At 38.7% G+C, this 15,676-nt stretch overlaps 1 protein-coding gene across 4 annotated transcripts in view; it reads right to left on the bottom strand.

The window, feature by feature from the left end:
* Nucleotides 1–11,743, bottom strand: part of LOC114643433 (butyrophilin subfamily 1 member A1-like) — a 152,228-nt gene extending 140,485 nt beyond the window's left edge. For all 4 annotated transcript variants that reach the window (XM_051922327.1, XM_051922328.1, XM_028792014.2 and 1 more), the window contains exons 1-3: nucleotides 11,461–11,743; nucleotides 8,024–8,165; nucleotides 2,047–2,121 (exon numbers count right to left, since the gene is read on the bottom strand). In XM_051922327.1, coding sequence (XP_051778287.1) covers nucleotides 2,047–2,119 — 73 coding nt within the window. In that variant the 5' untranslated portion in view covers nucleotides 2,120–2,121; nucleotides 8,024–8,165; nucleotides 11,461–11,743. The remainder of the gene's footprint in view (nucleotides 1–2,046; nucleotides 2,122–8,023; nucleotides 8,166–11,460) is intronic.
* Between the last annotated feature and the right edge of the window lie 3,933 nt (nucleotides 11,744–15,676).

The raw sequence follows: 15,676 nt of genomic DNA, 5'->3' as shown, positions 1-15,676 counted from the left end.
GGAAGTTGTCTCTTGTCAGTACACCAGACGTGTTGACGGGTGCCATCCTTCTGTCATAATGTGTACAGTGCTGTGCAGAAGAGCTCATCTTAACCTTTTGTCTTCACCCTTCAAGAATGTCTCTGAAACACAAATCTGATGCAAGTGCTGGTGATACAGCAAAAAAGAGAAAAACCATCACCATTGAAAATAAAGTAGAAATAATAGAAAGGTCAGAGAGAGGTGAAACTCCATCATTCATTGGCAGAGCACTTGTTTACAGTCGGTCAACAATTGCATTTATTAAATTTATGTACCTGTTCCGACTTACATACAAATTCAACTTAAGTACAAACCTACAGTCCCTATCTTGTACGTAATCCAGGGACTGCCTATAGTTGTGTTTGGGGCTGTGGAGTGAATGTGCGCCAGATTATAACCTTTGTAGCCATTAAAATTAAATTATGCTCTCTCAGAGCTGAATATTTCAGAGAGATTTCTTTATTTTACAAAGTGTTAAAGGCAAATTGAGCTTAAGCAGTGTAAGCTATCAATAAAGCACTAGAAATTTCAATATATAGGCCTCTTGACATTCTGCAGTAAGTAAATTATATTGCCTTGCTAGCTGAAAGATATGAGGATGGACTTTGCTGTTTGGTCTATTTGTTTTCACATTGTAATAGGCTATTTTACTGTTATTTGCACAGTGAACAAGTATGAACAAATGAAAACTTAAAGGTTTAAAAGAAAATCTGCATGTGATTTTTTAGACAATATATAATAAGAACTTGCCTACTTTATGCATTGCACAACAGGCCAGAACCAGTTAAAAGAGGAACCTGCAGTTGTCTAAACTTACACATTAACCACAGGTTGAGGGCTGCGAGACAAAATGAAAAGTTTTATCCAAGCTCAAGGCCACAGCTGAAATGCTGATTGGTAGAAGGTTCAAGAACATAGGCTGTGCCTAGTCAGGTCTGGCCTAGAGACATGAGGGCAGAACACAAGAAGGGAAATGGACCCTAATCTATGACGCCCTTTTGGTCCTGGGAGAACAGTATGGAAGAGGAATGGCAACATAAATACAGGGTACACCTGCAGTTGCATACCTCTCTCTTTCTATTGAGTCCACCTAGAGACAATGCCAGATCAAACACCTGTCAGCTCAGAAGTGCAAAACAAAACTGAACATGCCACCTGCTAATTATGCAAATTGGGTGCCTAGACTTCTAGCAAGAAAAGTTGCTATCCATCCTGGCTGTACTGTTACTAACTGTCACATCTATTTTCTTTGCTTCTGCTTTGAACTCATTATGAACCAAAGTTCAGAGAATTTTATTATATATTGAGTGAATAAACTTTTGAACTAGCTTGTCTTCTTTGCCTTGAACATTTTCTAAACCATCTGTGGTCTAGAAATAGGAGATGTGAGGAAGTATTCTAACCACAGATCCAGTCAACTGTAGTTTATCCTGATGGTGACCACAAGTAGAGCTGTGGACTGCAGTTGCATCTCCGAAAAAGGCTGGTAAGCGTGACTTAATAGAGCAGAAATCAAAGGTCTGAGACACTCAGGTCTACACAAAAAGTCCTACAGGGAGGACAGGTCACTATTGGACCCTTCCATGACAAAATAGTGAATCAATATTATTGATATACCATTTATATACTTTGAAAGTCTAATGGGCTGAAATCACATGATCAAAACAGAAACATTAAGGTTTCACTTCAGACTGTAAGAAAGAGTTAATGTATGAACCTTGCTGAAAAAAACAAAGCAAAATAAAGACCCCAATAAAACTGGAACAACTCCTCATTATGCTAGTATTTTATGAAGTGTTATTGTATCATTATGTGTGCAGCATTATTATTACTTCCAAATATTTTAGAAAACACAAAGTCTATTATAAATCTAAAAAATTATGAAACACCTTTTCTGTGTGTTATGCACAATACAGCCTGGCTTTACTTATTCATCAAACAACAGATGACTTTCAGTATACTGTATCACTAGTGACTACTGGCTATAGCACACTGGGCTGTATCAATGTTGGTATTCATACTCACCTTGTGGCTGACAGGCAGAGAAGTGCAAGAGAGCCAAGAACAGAAGGGCTTCAAACATCATTCTGAAACTCATCTCTGTAAAAGAGGAAATGCAATGATTTTTATTACCATTATAACTCCTTTCTAAAGAAATCACCATCCCAAGTCCTGTAATACGTCCAGATACATTCAACACTGTTTTCATACATTTTTAGCAGTTCTTTGGACAATATGTCACAGTGCCTCACAAAGAGTTAATGATAACAGCAAATCTTAGGGTGTTAGATAATGTTTAAAATGCAGCTTTCAGGAGTGAATCTGTGTTTCTAGTTCATTCTAATTAATTTGTAATTAACACCGAATGGCTAATAATTCACTATCAGGTGTTAGCATTCCCTTGTGGCAGGGCAAGTAAAGGAATTTAAGTCAGAGCAATCAGTTCATTAATTCTTAAGAAGGAAGCTCTGAGTTCAAAAGAACAAAATCACTTCAAAACTTATAAAAGATACAAGATAGTTTTATAGGGTCTAACACAATGATTTAAAATTATGATTAGTTAGCAACAATAGGGTGACCCATGACATTTTTATGATTGGTCTTTGCCAGGTACCAGGCTGAGCTATGTTTACAGCAGATACCCCCAAAATAGAAAGATGTCAGCATAGTTAAGTATACATTTTATCTCATTTCCTTCCTTCCTTCCTTCCTTCCTTCCTTACTTGTTTCAGTAAAGCAGTTATTAAAACCGGCAGGTGGAAATAATAAAGATGTATAAATCATTGCTGAAGAAATGTGAGAAATGAACATCAATTAATCAGTAGAATACATTAGTAGAATACATTAATAAACTACAGTTACAAGTCTAAAATAACATGAAATTACAGCAACAATATATATTATATACAGTATATGATGCACACTTTGCAGGCTCAGTATTGGTACGTAATATCCGACCCAGGTGAGAGGGGGTGCTGCCGCTAATGCTCTCATCTCCTTCTTTCCACACAGTGCTGAGAAACCACATAGTGAAGGCATTTAGCCCCGACTCTTCTGATCCTGCCACCATAAAACCCCAGGCGTTCTGGTAGGAGGCGTCACTTTTGGCCAGAGCAATTTGTGAGATGGAGCTCTGCTAAAGGCAAACGGAAACTACCTATGTTCCTTTGTTTTTAACTCCTGCTGAACAGACTGTCTTAGGAAGAATAAAAGAGACGACCCAGTTAGTGACCCAAAATTTCCTGCCGCAGTCCTGAGCTGTCATTACCGCAGCTGGTCATAGTATATAAAGTATATATAGCAGGGGTCTCCAACACATCGCTCGCGAGCAACCAGTAGCTCACAACCCCTTTCCAAGTAGCTTGCCAAAGGGTTAAACATAAACTTGAAAACTTGAATTAGGGGTGGGCGATCTTTCCAAAAAATATCACGATCCACAATCTGAACTGCAATCTATATTTTCAATGTGGCATACACTTAAGAGAATATCTGGACTCAAATTCATCAAGACCTATGTAACACTTTATTTTAAATATCAAACAAAAGTTGAGTTCAATTGTTCTCTCGTTCGCTAGCTAAGCGGAGTTAAGGAACACGCCCCCAAGCTGGCAAGTGAGTGAGGATGGCCCCTCCCCTCGGCCCGCTGCATGTTTCTCGGATTCATGCAAATAAATTGGTACCGCAAGCGAACTATGATACATAGCAAAATGAGAGAAGTCACAAAATCAACCGGAATGTTCATCAAATTATAGAAAATAACCAATCTAAATCCGTTAAGTAGTTCTCTCAAGAAAAGCAGACAGACATACAGACAGACAGACATTGGATTTTATATATTAGTAAACCTTCAAAATAATGTGCAGTTAAAGTCTCAACAGCATTCTCAGCACTTCTGGAGCTTAGTAGAGCCAGATAACTATAAGAATCTTCACAAAGCAGCTCTGAAAATGTCTGCTTTGTTTGGGTCTCCATACCTCTGTGAGTCTGCCTTTTCTAACATGAATGTCATGAAATCAAAGTTCAGAACAAGACTGACAGATGAACATTGAAATGACTCCATAAGAGTGAACCTAAGGGGCTACACTCCACCACACACCTCTCTTGTTGACTCAATGCAGTGTTGACTCCATGTTTTAATGCAAAATGTGAGTTGTGGACACCAACATTTTGTAAATGTTCTGGCAAAACAAGCTTATTCAGTTTGCTTGGGTTGAAGTAAGCTATGAGAATAAACATTAGAAAACATGAGTAGCTCTTGGCCATTTTCAATTTGTAAAAGTAGCTCTCAGGGGGAAAAAAGGTTGGAGACCTCTGATATATAGTATTAGGTGGCCTGGCTCATGATAAATTGTGAACTGTTGGTCTGGTATTTAAATCTTGCAGAAGCATCAGTTGATTTAAATGAATTACTAAGGGCAATGCAGACCATCTTCTGCATGTGATTCTGTGAAACATCTGATTGTGATTTTTAGCAGCATGTTCCATCCCCAGAAGGTATGGCAATTTTACCACCCATTGGGGCAAAAGAACTGTTGAATAAATCAGATTTTATCCAAAAGATTTTACTCTCCATGTTTTAATATTTCATTAATTTTATCAAATAGTCTGAGCAGTCTTTCATTTCTCAAGTGAAACTTTCTACCTAACAACAATGAATAAATGGTGCTCTGAAATACGTTTTTCATTTGCTAATGCAAACTCTGCTAATTTTTTCAGCGTCTTTGATCTTTATTGAATGAGATTTTGAGTTCACATTTGATTGTAATAGGCATCCAGTTGTAATTATTTCATAACGTTGATGTTGAGTTTCACTGGCTCCTTTGTTTTTCTTTCTTGTGCTATCTCCTTAACATCTATGACTTTCTTCCTCCTCAGATTTATTTGTATATTTTAATTGTGCTGCTGTTTCACTTTCACATCTACTGTACACTGCACTCTGCTGCAGTTTCTCTTTACAATCTTGACTTTTGCTGTTTAAGTATTTCATTTTGGTGAGTTTAACGCTCCCCTCTTCACATGTCCTTTTTTGCCGTATCTTTAATAATTGTTGCATGCATGGCAGTAAGTAGCTTTCAGTAGACTCTGCTAAGGTAAGGAGTCATGACCATGCATGGTCACTAACAGTCTCTTTCCTTTTGCCCGCAGCCTGGATGATGAGGTTCACTGACATCACTAACGGCTCGGCTCCAGAGGTCCTATATCTTTCACCCCTCGAGTTTAAAAGACAAAGATGCCAGAAGTCAGCGTTTAATCCCAAATGGGATTCCAAAGAGCACAGAGTTTCATGAATTCTTAAATAAAAAAACACGTGAGTGACGAAGCATCACAGGATGAGGAAGTCTGTGATCCAAAAATGATTTGAAATTTTCTTTCCTTTTATTTTGCCACCATTAAATGGCAAAACCTTTTACCTTTCCCCTCTTATTCATTTATATGTTACATCATATTTGACATCATTGATCGAGTACATATGTTTTTGATTCATTCTGAACGCTAATTTGAAAGCTCTGTGCCTTTAATTGCAGCTGCTAGACTAGCAGAAATTGGCTTTACTTGTTCTCAATAGCAGTGCTAATGTTTGAGATGTGCCATCTGCTTATAATGAAAAATGCAATGCATCTTACTGTCACGAGGTGAGGTCTACAGCAGTGCAAATTTAAAAAAGAAAAGGAATAAAAAAGCATTGTGGTAAGTTCTATTGTGCAGGTGTATTGTGGAGTGGCGGTGCAGCTGCAAGGTGTTAATGAGGTGGTCAGCAGATCGCAAATTCTAGTGAAGATGCTGGGTGAGGCTGATTGACTCGTTGGCACTCCATAGCTCTTAATTAAGCACCTGTGCCTGCCAATATTTAAAAGAAGTAGCCAAGCAGGAAGAGGAAGAAAGGTTGGAGATGGAGGGTGGTTAAAGGAAAGGTCTGTGGTGCAAACATGTGCGGGTGAAGAAAGAAGGCAGGGTGGTTGAGCTTCTGCAAAGAAGAGAGGGCAATGGCGCTCAAGGGGTGTTCCTGCTGAACTTTAGTGTAAGGACGAGAACTTGGATGGACCTCCTAAGATCCAGTTAGTGCGATACAATCTATGGGATGACAGAAGGACAACCAGCTGAAGACAGCAGGCGGAACGAGACTCGGTTGATGGCAAGTGCAGCTGTGGCCTTTGTTTCTAGCGGAGTGGTCCCACGAGGATGGGTTAAAGAGGCAGACTGAGAGAGAGCTGTGCTTATTTTGCCAAAGAGACTAACCTGAAGCTTTAAAGCATTCCAAATGGATTTTAAAGTATTTATTGTTTTTAACTTCCAGAATTGCATTGCTTTCTTTTTTGATGGATTATTTAATGACTTCATTTATTTTGCTTGTGTTATAATAAATTTGTACAGAACACTCTGACCTTTCAAAACTGTTTGTCTCTGATTTGCTGCTGTGCCCATCTCGATTGTGAACTACTAGGGGTCATTTGGACAGTTTTATGACAGGTATGCTGCCTGGATGTCGACCCCTGACACTTATTACTACAGGCATTAAATAATACAGTTGTGATCAGTGTAAATAAAAACAGGAAGACTCACAGCTATTGGGGGCTTCTCCTGATCGATTGCTCTTTTTAGTTTATACAATCATAGCAATATAGTTAGCTCTGCTACTCATGATACTCCATACATCATCAAAATACAAAAAATAGCCATATATTAACACTCTATTAACTTGTCTATGTATGCTGCTATGAGTTACCTAGAGAGTTAGCTGGCCTTGTCACCACTGCCCATAACCTTGTAGTCTCCTCACTCCTCGTCACACACATCCTGCTCTTCTACCTCCTCTTGAGCCTTACTCCTGTCAGTCATGCCCTGTCCTACCCATTAAGTCTTAAGGTCCATTTTAAACCCTGGGTTTTAACAGAACTGAACCTGGATCTAAGTGAGCAGACTGGAGCTTAATAGTGAGGAATTTTGTAACATTAAGATGTAGACCTAATCCTGAAATGAAAGGCAGAAGGGGTAAACTGATAAAGAGATTAGATCTAGTACCTTCCTTCACAGAGCTGTCAAAGTCAGCACAGGATAATAATAAAGCATGGACAAGCTTTTCAGTGTTGAGAAAGAAAAAGAACAAGCCCATGACACAGAAATACTCAAATAAACTGTATACTTTTGACATGAATAACAAAGGAATGAGTCAAAAATGTCTACCTCACTTCCTTGTAGCAGATTAAAGACAAATTGAGGTGACACTTATGACGTTAGAAAAGGAGTTAACTCCTTTAATTTGGACTTTACCACCGATTAAGATGACCTACGTTTTGCTGCAAAAACTGTGTTGGTTCCAGCATTCAATTTCTTTACAAAAGATAGTGAGCCAAAAGACATCTGACAAACAAATTCCCACTTTTACTGACATGGCCATGTGGAAATGCTTAGATAACAGAAAAGCATTAGGCCTGAGGAACTCCTTGTACATGGTACTTTGCAAAACTCGGAATTGTCAAGACTAATAAGACATTTGTATAATTATTGTTGTATGTCTTAAATCGAAATAGAGCCGTCCAGGAGGCAGACAGGAATATCCTGTTTTCAACAGTAAAATAATGTGGTCAGCTGCATCAAATATTGTGCCAAGATAAAAAAGGAGTAAATTCTATAAAGCTCTTAATCTTGAGTCATGAAAAACATCTTGCAACTGTGCTCCACCCTGATGCTGGCCTGAAATGATTACATCAGTTTATTGGATGCTAAATAATTACTGAGCTGGGATGGCAACACACCCTGAAGGACTCTGGACAGAAAAAATATTTTAATGGATAAAATTACTAAGAAATTAAATATATGAAGATTATTTTTTTAAACAACCTAACACAGAGTGAGTATCTGGAAGTGCATTTAATATAGCATGTGAAGGAATTTAGAAGGAAATAGTTTGTAGAAATTATTGCATTTATAATTTTCTTCCAACCAAGAAGAGGTATGAGAACAAAGAAGTGACAGGAAAAATAATGAGAATGGTGGCTAAGACCTTTTGGGATGTTTTCACAGTAGTCCTGCCAGTGGACATGAGCTTGTGCGGCTTTGGTGGTCTAGCTCCTGCTTGCCTTTCTCCTCTTCTTTGCTCAGGACCTGTTCACACAATTTCTGTAGCAAAACTTTAACTTCCCTCTCTGGAAACACACAGATAAAAATATAAACTGCTGATCAGTGTCTCTACTGTTCTTTTTAAATTAAAGAATTAAAACTTCCTTAAAAAGGAAAATAAGAAGTAGCCATAAATAATAGGTTTCATTTCGGATTACATGACTGTTTTTTGCCTAAATTATCTTGGGATGCCCATAATTAAAAAGGGTGTTTGATTGGAAAAAGGAGAATTAGATTTCTTTCAATTCCTGTAATGACAAAACCAGCACAATTACCATCCTGTTTTAGCTGTAAGTCTTCTGGATTGCAAAGACAATATCAGGATTACTTAGATTTTTTTTCAAAGAGAAATTTTTAGTGTCACCATGTCACAGCACCCCTAATGTAGAACAATTTGTCCCCCATCTTGAACAGAAAGTAAAGTCATGAAAGCCAACATACAAGAAAATCTCTCAAATGGCTTTGTGAAACAATCTAATGGCCTTATTGGTGTAGAAAAAAAAGATAATTTTATCAGTGCATTCATTATAGAGATTTAAATAAAGTCACAGTAAAGTACTATCCATTAATTAGAATTAATAAAAGAGAACGGAAGACTACTTTTACTTTCACTACTGGGCACTATGAATAACAGGAAATGCCTAATTAATTTTCAAATGCATTGGCAGGTTTTCTATTTTTTGTTAATGGCACTCTTCTCTTTAGGGCTTGTGTACCTAAATGGTACCCTAATTTTTCTTCCAAAACGAAAAAGCAGAAGGAAAAAAATCTCAAAAAATAGAAGAAAACCCTAGCAGTATAGCTGGATTGCAGCAAAGGTGAGCCCACCTGCTTTTCACTCCCACCCTGCTACAAAAACACCTGCAATAAGGATCGGGAGATGAACATAGTCAAAAGATACACACAGAGATCAGTACTAGCAGAGCAAAACACAATCTTTATAATGAGAAACAAAACCCTAAATCCAAGTCAAACGTTAAAAGGGGATCAGAAAAAAATAAAATTATAATGTTTTAAGGAGTTACAGTATTTAACTTCGAATGGCCAGTGCCTTTTATTGTGTCACTGTGATGACTTTATAAATGAAACGCCTAAATAATAATAATAATAACAATAATAATAATAATAATGATCAAGGGGATCAATGTGCTGTTACTCTTTATTACTTAATATAGCCAACAGTTTCACTTGTGATGTGATACAACAAAAATAATTTTAGTTCTACTCTTACTACTACTAATAATAGTAATAATAAAGATAATAACATAAAATAATAAAACAACACAACTGTTGCCAAAATATAAAATGCTACTACTAATAATAATAATAAAATAAAAACTACACTGCTACTGAACGTACTAAATATACTTCTTAATGCACTAAATACAGGATCAAAATCATGCTAAATACTTAGATATTTAAAAAATGAACCGGTGAATATCTCACTTAAACTTCATTTTGTCCTTCCAACAACAGTAGATAGAAGTAAGGCATTAACTAAATCAGTAATGTTAGCTACTAATAAAATTAGCAAACAGTTGAAGTTAATCTGAGCTAACTGCTGTTTTTGTGCGTCAAAGCTGCTTGCATGGCACATTATCACAATTCAGCCAGTAGCTAACTAGTGAACAGGAGAGCCACCTGTGTGTCAGTGAAATTTACAAACATGTCCTTAGTACAACAGCACTCAAAGCATTTATATCTCGAATAACCTTAACAGCATTTAACAGCGTGTAGAGATCATGGAGTCTATATGTCGATAATAAATAATTAAAAATAAAAACGTATCAGCCGAGTACTGTAACATCAGATTACACCTGTTAAACAATCAATATCACATCTATTGTTACTCCGGTAAACTGCTAGCTATAGTGGGTCAGTCATTTTCAAGCCCACTTAGTCCTGAATAAGGTCTTGGGGGCTGCTGGGGCCTATCCCAGCTAGCATAGGTTGCAAGGAAGGAATACACAAGCACATGCCAACCATACAACTAGGCCCAGCTTAGGATCGGCAGTTCACCTAACCTGCGTGTCTTTGGACTATAGGAAGAAAAGAGAAAACCCACGCAGACATGGGAAAAACATGCAAACTCCGTACAAGCTAGACACTTAACGCTAGACACTTAGCGCCACCCCCGCTAACTTTAGTGTAGTGGCAACTGATGTAATGTTAGCAATAGAGTACTGGAAGTTGGATAAATTTAGATTTCTAAACACAACTGCAAGTTGAGCACGAGCTGCTTCTTCATATTTCGCTTTTTTTTCGTTTCATTGCTCCTGACTGGTGTTCACTGAAGCAGACTCTTTGCCCGTTAATGGAAAATTATAACAATTGACTGTAAACAACTTTAATGTGACGATTTGTGAAACAGCAAATACAGCACTTGAATCAAGCTGCTGTCCTCCAAAGCTCCACTTGGCTGAGGAGGCTGTCGCTTTATATTGTACGTCAGCGATATTGGGCTTTACGTTCCGTTATGCTGTGGTTAAGATTAGGGTTGCTGAAGGAGTTATTAAGACTCCGGACCAGGGGAAGTCAGGGAACCGCCAACGGGCCCCCAGTCATCGGTCCTTCGATCGCGGTACTCCCCACGCACAGTGAGTGATCTGCGTGCAGTAAGGAAGGCGCGGCTCTGTACATGCACAAGGATACTCATTAATATGATGGACATATATTATTGATAATTCCAGCACCCAGTGTTGTATAGAAAACACAGACTCGGAAAATAGATGGATACGATGATTTATGCAACCAAATGTATTCTTACCTTCACAAAATGAAATGGCACAGTATCGTGTGCTGAGATGTATACGCCCGAATACATTAAAAGGCGGGGCATCTTTAAAATCTTGAAACCCAATTTAAATACAAATAATAAATGCTGCTTTGTTTTAATGCCCTGATATTTTCAAGACGTGTTTGAAAATGGTCAAATCTTATTTTATATGTACGTATTGCTTTACGAGTGTTACGCATAGCCTAGACGGCGAGAGAGAGAGAGAGGCCGCTGATCAGGATAAACACGACTGTGAATGGCAGGTCCGCCTCTCTGTTTCTGCTCGCTAGGCATGAACATTGGCGAGGTAATCATTTGACAAGCGATGGGACTCAGCTGCAATTCTTTGTTTAAGATGGATGTAAATAGGACAGTAACGGGACGCGACCCTCGGTTTTATGCTATCCACGCGTAGTGTCGCGCTGAGTAAAATCAGCGATGTCGGCCACGCCTCAATTTAATTACGCGCTATTGTCTCCGCATTGCTATATTCTACACTGGACGGGTATAAAGGCTGGTTTGCTTGCTTAAAATGTTAGACTTACCTGAGATCGAATCTAGTCAGACATTTACGGCAGTGGTGCAGATCGACGTCAAGTTCCTTTCAGTTTCGCTTTCTCCGAAGGGGAAGACTTTGGGACCTAGCCAGTTTTTCGAGCTTTGCCTTCTTTGTTTGGAGGGGATGTAGCCGAAAGAAGATGATTGGGAGGGGATGTATTGGGGAGTAACTATTAAAACATATTTAATTTAGCTTTAATTTACCAGCTTTCCCTTCACATTTATATATCCAATTAATCAAATACAGGAGCGCAGATCAGCCTCGGTTCCAAACATACCTGACTAACACAATAAATAAAACGAGTGTGAAGCCAGCAACCTCTAGCGACAGAAAAGGGGCGCATTCGCAGGTCACAGTATTTTTCATAATGCCTGCTGAGGCATGGTACATTTTTGCTGCCCTTTCGCCTCAACCTCCATAGTATCCTTATTATTATATTATATACTGTATGGGATGATACACTTAATTCACACACAATATGTGCAGGCTTTGCTAAATTTTGCGTTGTGTGATCAGACAATTTATATATACAATATTGTAATAGACAACATTGCAGAAGGCATCCCAGCCAGGGTGGATGGTTCCTTACCTGTCACAAAGGCCTTTTTAATGGAAGTATGTGGGTGGACAGGAATCTCAACCCGGTTGGCTAGTGGTACCTTCCTAGTTGGGAGGCAGTTATAATGGATGGACAGAGGGAGACATCGGTCTAGAATGCTTCCCGTTCGGACACCCACAGGGCTGTATAGGAGTTGTTGTTTTGGGAGGGTGTAATGCTCAATGAATTCAAGGAGGCAACGAAATGTTTGCTGAGTTTACTACCAAACAAAATAATACAATACGGGGTATCAACAAAAGCTGACTGAATTTAACACTACTGCTATGCCGATTGACTTTGTTTATTACATGCGCCAGCCGTATGCATAGCACATGTGCTTCAGAATTTCTACGCACTTAATAGTTCATCATGTTATATCTACCCAGCTTTGAAATGTTAAACATATGGATTTACTTAAAGATATATTTAGATACATATATATTTTATTTATTCAAACAAACTTGACAATTGTCTCTAGTATTTGTCTATGCCTCAATTGTTTTTTAACATAACAGATACAGTATGTACAGTAAGTCAAGAACTATTTACCTAAAACATTGACAATTATTTTCAGATTAACCTATACATTAACAAAGGTGCTCTCATAATTCTCCCTCTTGATGTTTTCTGAACTAGTACCTCTTGTTTATCAAGTGGGTCGTCTCCATTTTTAGGTTGGCTTGATTTTATTGTGTCCACTTCCACTTCTTCAGTAGGTAATACAGTGGTTGGAGGCAGGAACCACAAGTGTCTCCTGTACCTGTGAAAAATGACGCTTTCTGTCTGAATCAAGTAAGATCTTGGTGTGGTACACTGTAGGATTACTGTTGCCCAACCGTGTTGTTTGTCCAATTTCACCAGGAGCTCATCAGCAGGTTTTAATTCTGGATGATGAGCGACATTATGACATTATTTGTAATACTGCTTGTTGCTAGCTTTTGTTCATTTGTCGTTAATTTGAACTTGATTTAGATCTGGCCATTGTGGAAGCAAGTTCTTTTCAAGAGTTGGGATGGGTGTCTTCAGGCAACATCCAAGCATTAACTGTGCTGAGCTAAAGCCAGTTGCTTGGTGGGGTGTAACTCTATAACTCCGCAAAGCAAGAGAAGGGTCTTTTTGTTTCAGGATGTGACTGTTCATACAGCTCTTTCAGCCTCTCCATTGGCCTGTGGTAGGTGAGGGCTTACAGTGATATGTTGGAAGTCATACATTCTTGAAAATTCTTAGAAATCTTTGCCAGAAAATTGAGGGCCATTATCTGTCACTAAGATAGAGGGAGATCCCCATCTTGCAAACATTTTACTTAGACAGGACTGCATAGTCCTGCCTGACATGTTTAGCAAGAATGCCACCTCTATACAGTATATACTACAGTATATCCTATATAATAAAACACAAAGGTCTGTGTGTCCAGTGCCTCAGAACAATCTAATTGGTCAGTTTGGCTTATGTGTGAATGCTCAGTTTGGCTTTGGTGAGGCGACTAAAGAGTAAGTGTGAGTGTAATACGCATGAGGGGGTGTAAAGAGAGTCGCTTTCAAAAATGGAAATAATAAAATTGGACAGGAGGCAAGAAAGGCATCTAAAAATAATGATAGAGTATGAAAAACAGGCTTTACAGGAAAGGGAGCACCGGTCAAGAGAGATTCAGACACATGAATACAAAGAAAAGGTGCTGAAAGTATACGTTTCCTGACCAGACGCCAGACACCAGATAAAAGGCCAATAATTATTATTTATTATAATAATAGTGTAAGAGCCAATCTTAGAAGGTTAAAGTTTTGAGTTAAACTCGTATTAATGTTTGCTTAATTTGAATAGAATATAATCTCTTCCATAGTCATAGTCAATAGTATAGTCTTTTCCCCCTATAAGTTAGTAAGAGATAGAACCTTCTTGCTATAACTGAGATCAGTGTGGTGATAGCCTGTTGTGTTTAGAACAGGTCCCAGTAAACAGGGACTTGAAAGACCCATTTTCAAGTTAGAAATGGGATAAGCATACAGTTTTCTGACCGCTTTGAAATGGTTCAGAAATTATAAGTGATTAGTAACGATTTAAGATGTAACAAGATTGAGCTTAAAACTGAACTTTTCTTATTATAACTTTTTCTTATTATAACTTTTTTTTTTTTTTTTGCTATTTTAATTTTCTTTTTGTGTGAACTGTTTTACTTTGAAGCTTAACTAAAACTTTTAAAAACGAAGACATTTTGTCTGTGGAATCATTTCTGCGCGTCAGGCCTTTGTTGAATCCCATTTTTTAAGTTAGAGCTGCTGAACTTTGAATACTCTGGGAAAATGCAGCTACAAATAGTGTGCACAAAGCACCTATACTCCACAATACTCAATAATAAATCAATACTCAATACTGCAATTAATCACAATCCTCCACACCTCCCAGCAGCTCAGTCACCCTTCCTCCCAACTCGGCTCACTGCTGGGATCTCCCACAGTCCTTTTATAGTCCTTGACCCGGAAGTGTTTTCTCTCTCTCTGTCCATATGTTTTTGCAACAGTTCCGGGTCGGATGAAAACTCCTTTTTCTTCAACCCAGAATTATGTCATTTCTTCTGTCCTTGTGACTGGGACGTACTTCCGGGCTGTAGGGAAAATATTCCTTGAGCCTCCCTGCGGCATCCTCTGGCGGCCCCCATGGTATCCAGCAGGGCTGTGAATAAAGACTCCATTGTCCATGATTCCCTGCTGACATTCGGGGCACCTCCATGCTGCAGGGAGGGCTCCATCTGGTGGCCTGGGAGTATTGGTGGGGATGAATGGCCGGCCATATACCACAGCGTAAAGAAAGAGATAGCAAATGTTTTTAAATTATTCTACCTGCCTTCGACAGGTACTATGGCTAGTGTATATATTTGGGAAAAAATATAAAATAATAAAATATTACTAGCTGTAAAACAATAAAATACATCCATCTTCCAACCCGCTGAATCCGAACACAGGGGTCTGCTGGAGCCAATCCCAGCCAACACAGGGCACAAGGCAGGAACCAATCCCGGGCAGGGTGCCAACCCACCACAGGACACACACAAACACCCACAGCACACACTAGGGCCAATTTAGAATCGCCAATCCACCTAACCTGCATGTCTTTGGACTGTGGGAGGAAACCGGAGTGCCCGGAGAAAACCCACGCAGACATGGAGAAAACATGCAAACTCCACGAAGGGAGGACCCGGGAAGCGAACCCGGGTCTCCTAACTACGAGGCAGCAGTGCTACCACTGCGCCACCGTGCCGCCCCTCAATAAAATACACCAAATTGTTATTAAAAACAAAGAAGTTTATATTACGAAACTGAAGGCAAAATAAAACTTTGCCCTATTACTTTCTGCATGCTTCCATTGGCAGTTTTAGGCTGTCCTGTGTTGCTGTATCCAATTCAAATCTCCTGTCTCCCCTGGCAAAAAATAACAATAAAATCTGAAAATCAGTATACAGTGGGACTAAATTGAATACAACAACATATGCAGTGTGAATTTAAGAGACTTTTAACTGACTTTGTGACTGACAACTTATATAGATTCCAGAAATTAACAAAATTTTACAGAATGATATGATTAGTATTTATATTGTAGCACCCCCAAG

Source organism: Erpetoichthys calabaricus, chromosome 2 (genome assembly GCF_900747795.2).
Source record: "Erpetoichthys calabaricus chromosome 2, fErpCal1.3, whole genome shotgun sequence".
Classification (NCBI taxonomy): Eukaryota; Metazoa; Chordata; class Cladistia; order Polypteriformes; family Polypteridae; genus Erpetoichthys; species Erpetoichthys calabaricus.
Note: the sequence above shows the minus strand (reverse complement) of the source record. Positions and strands in the feature narration are given on the sequence as shown.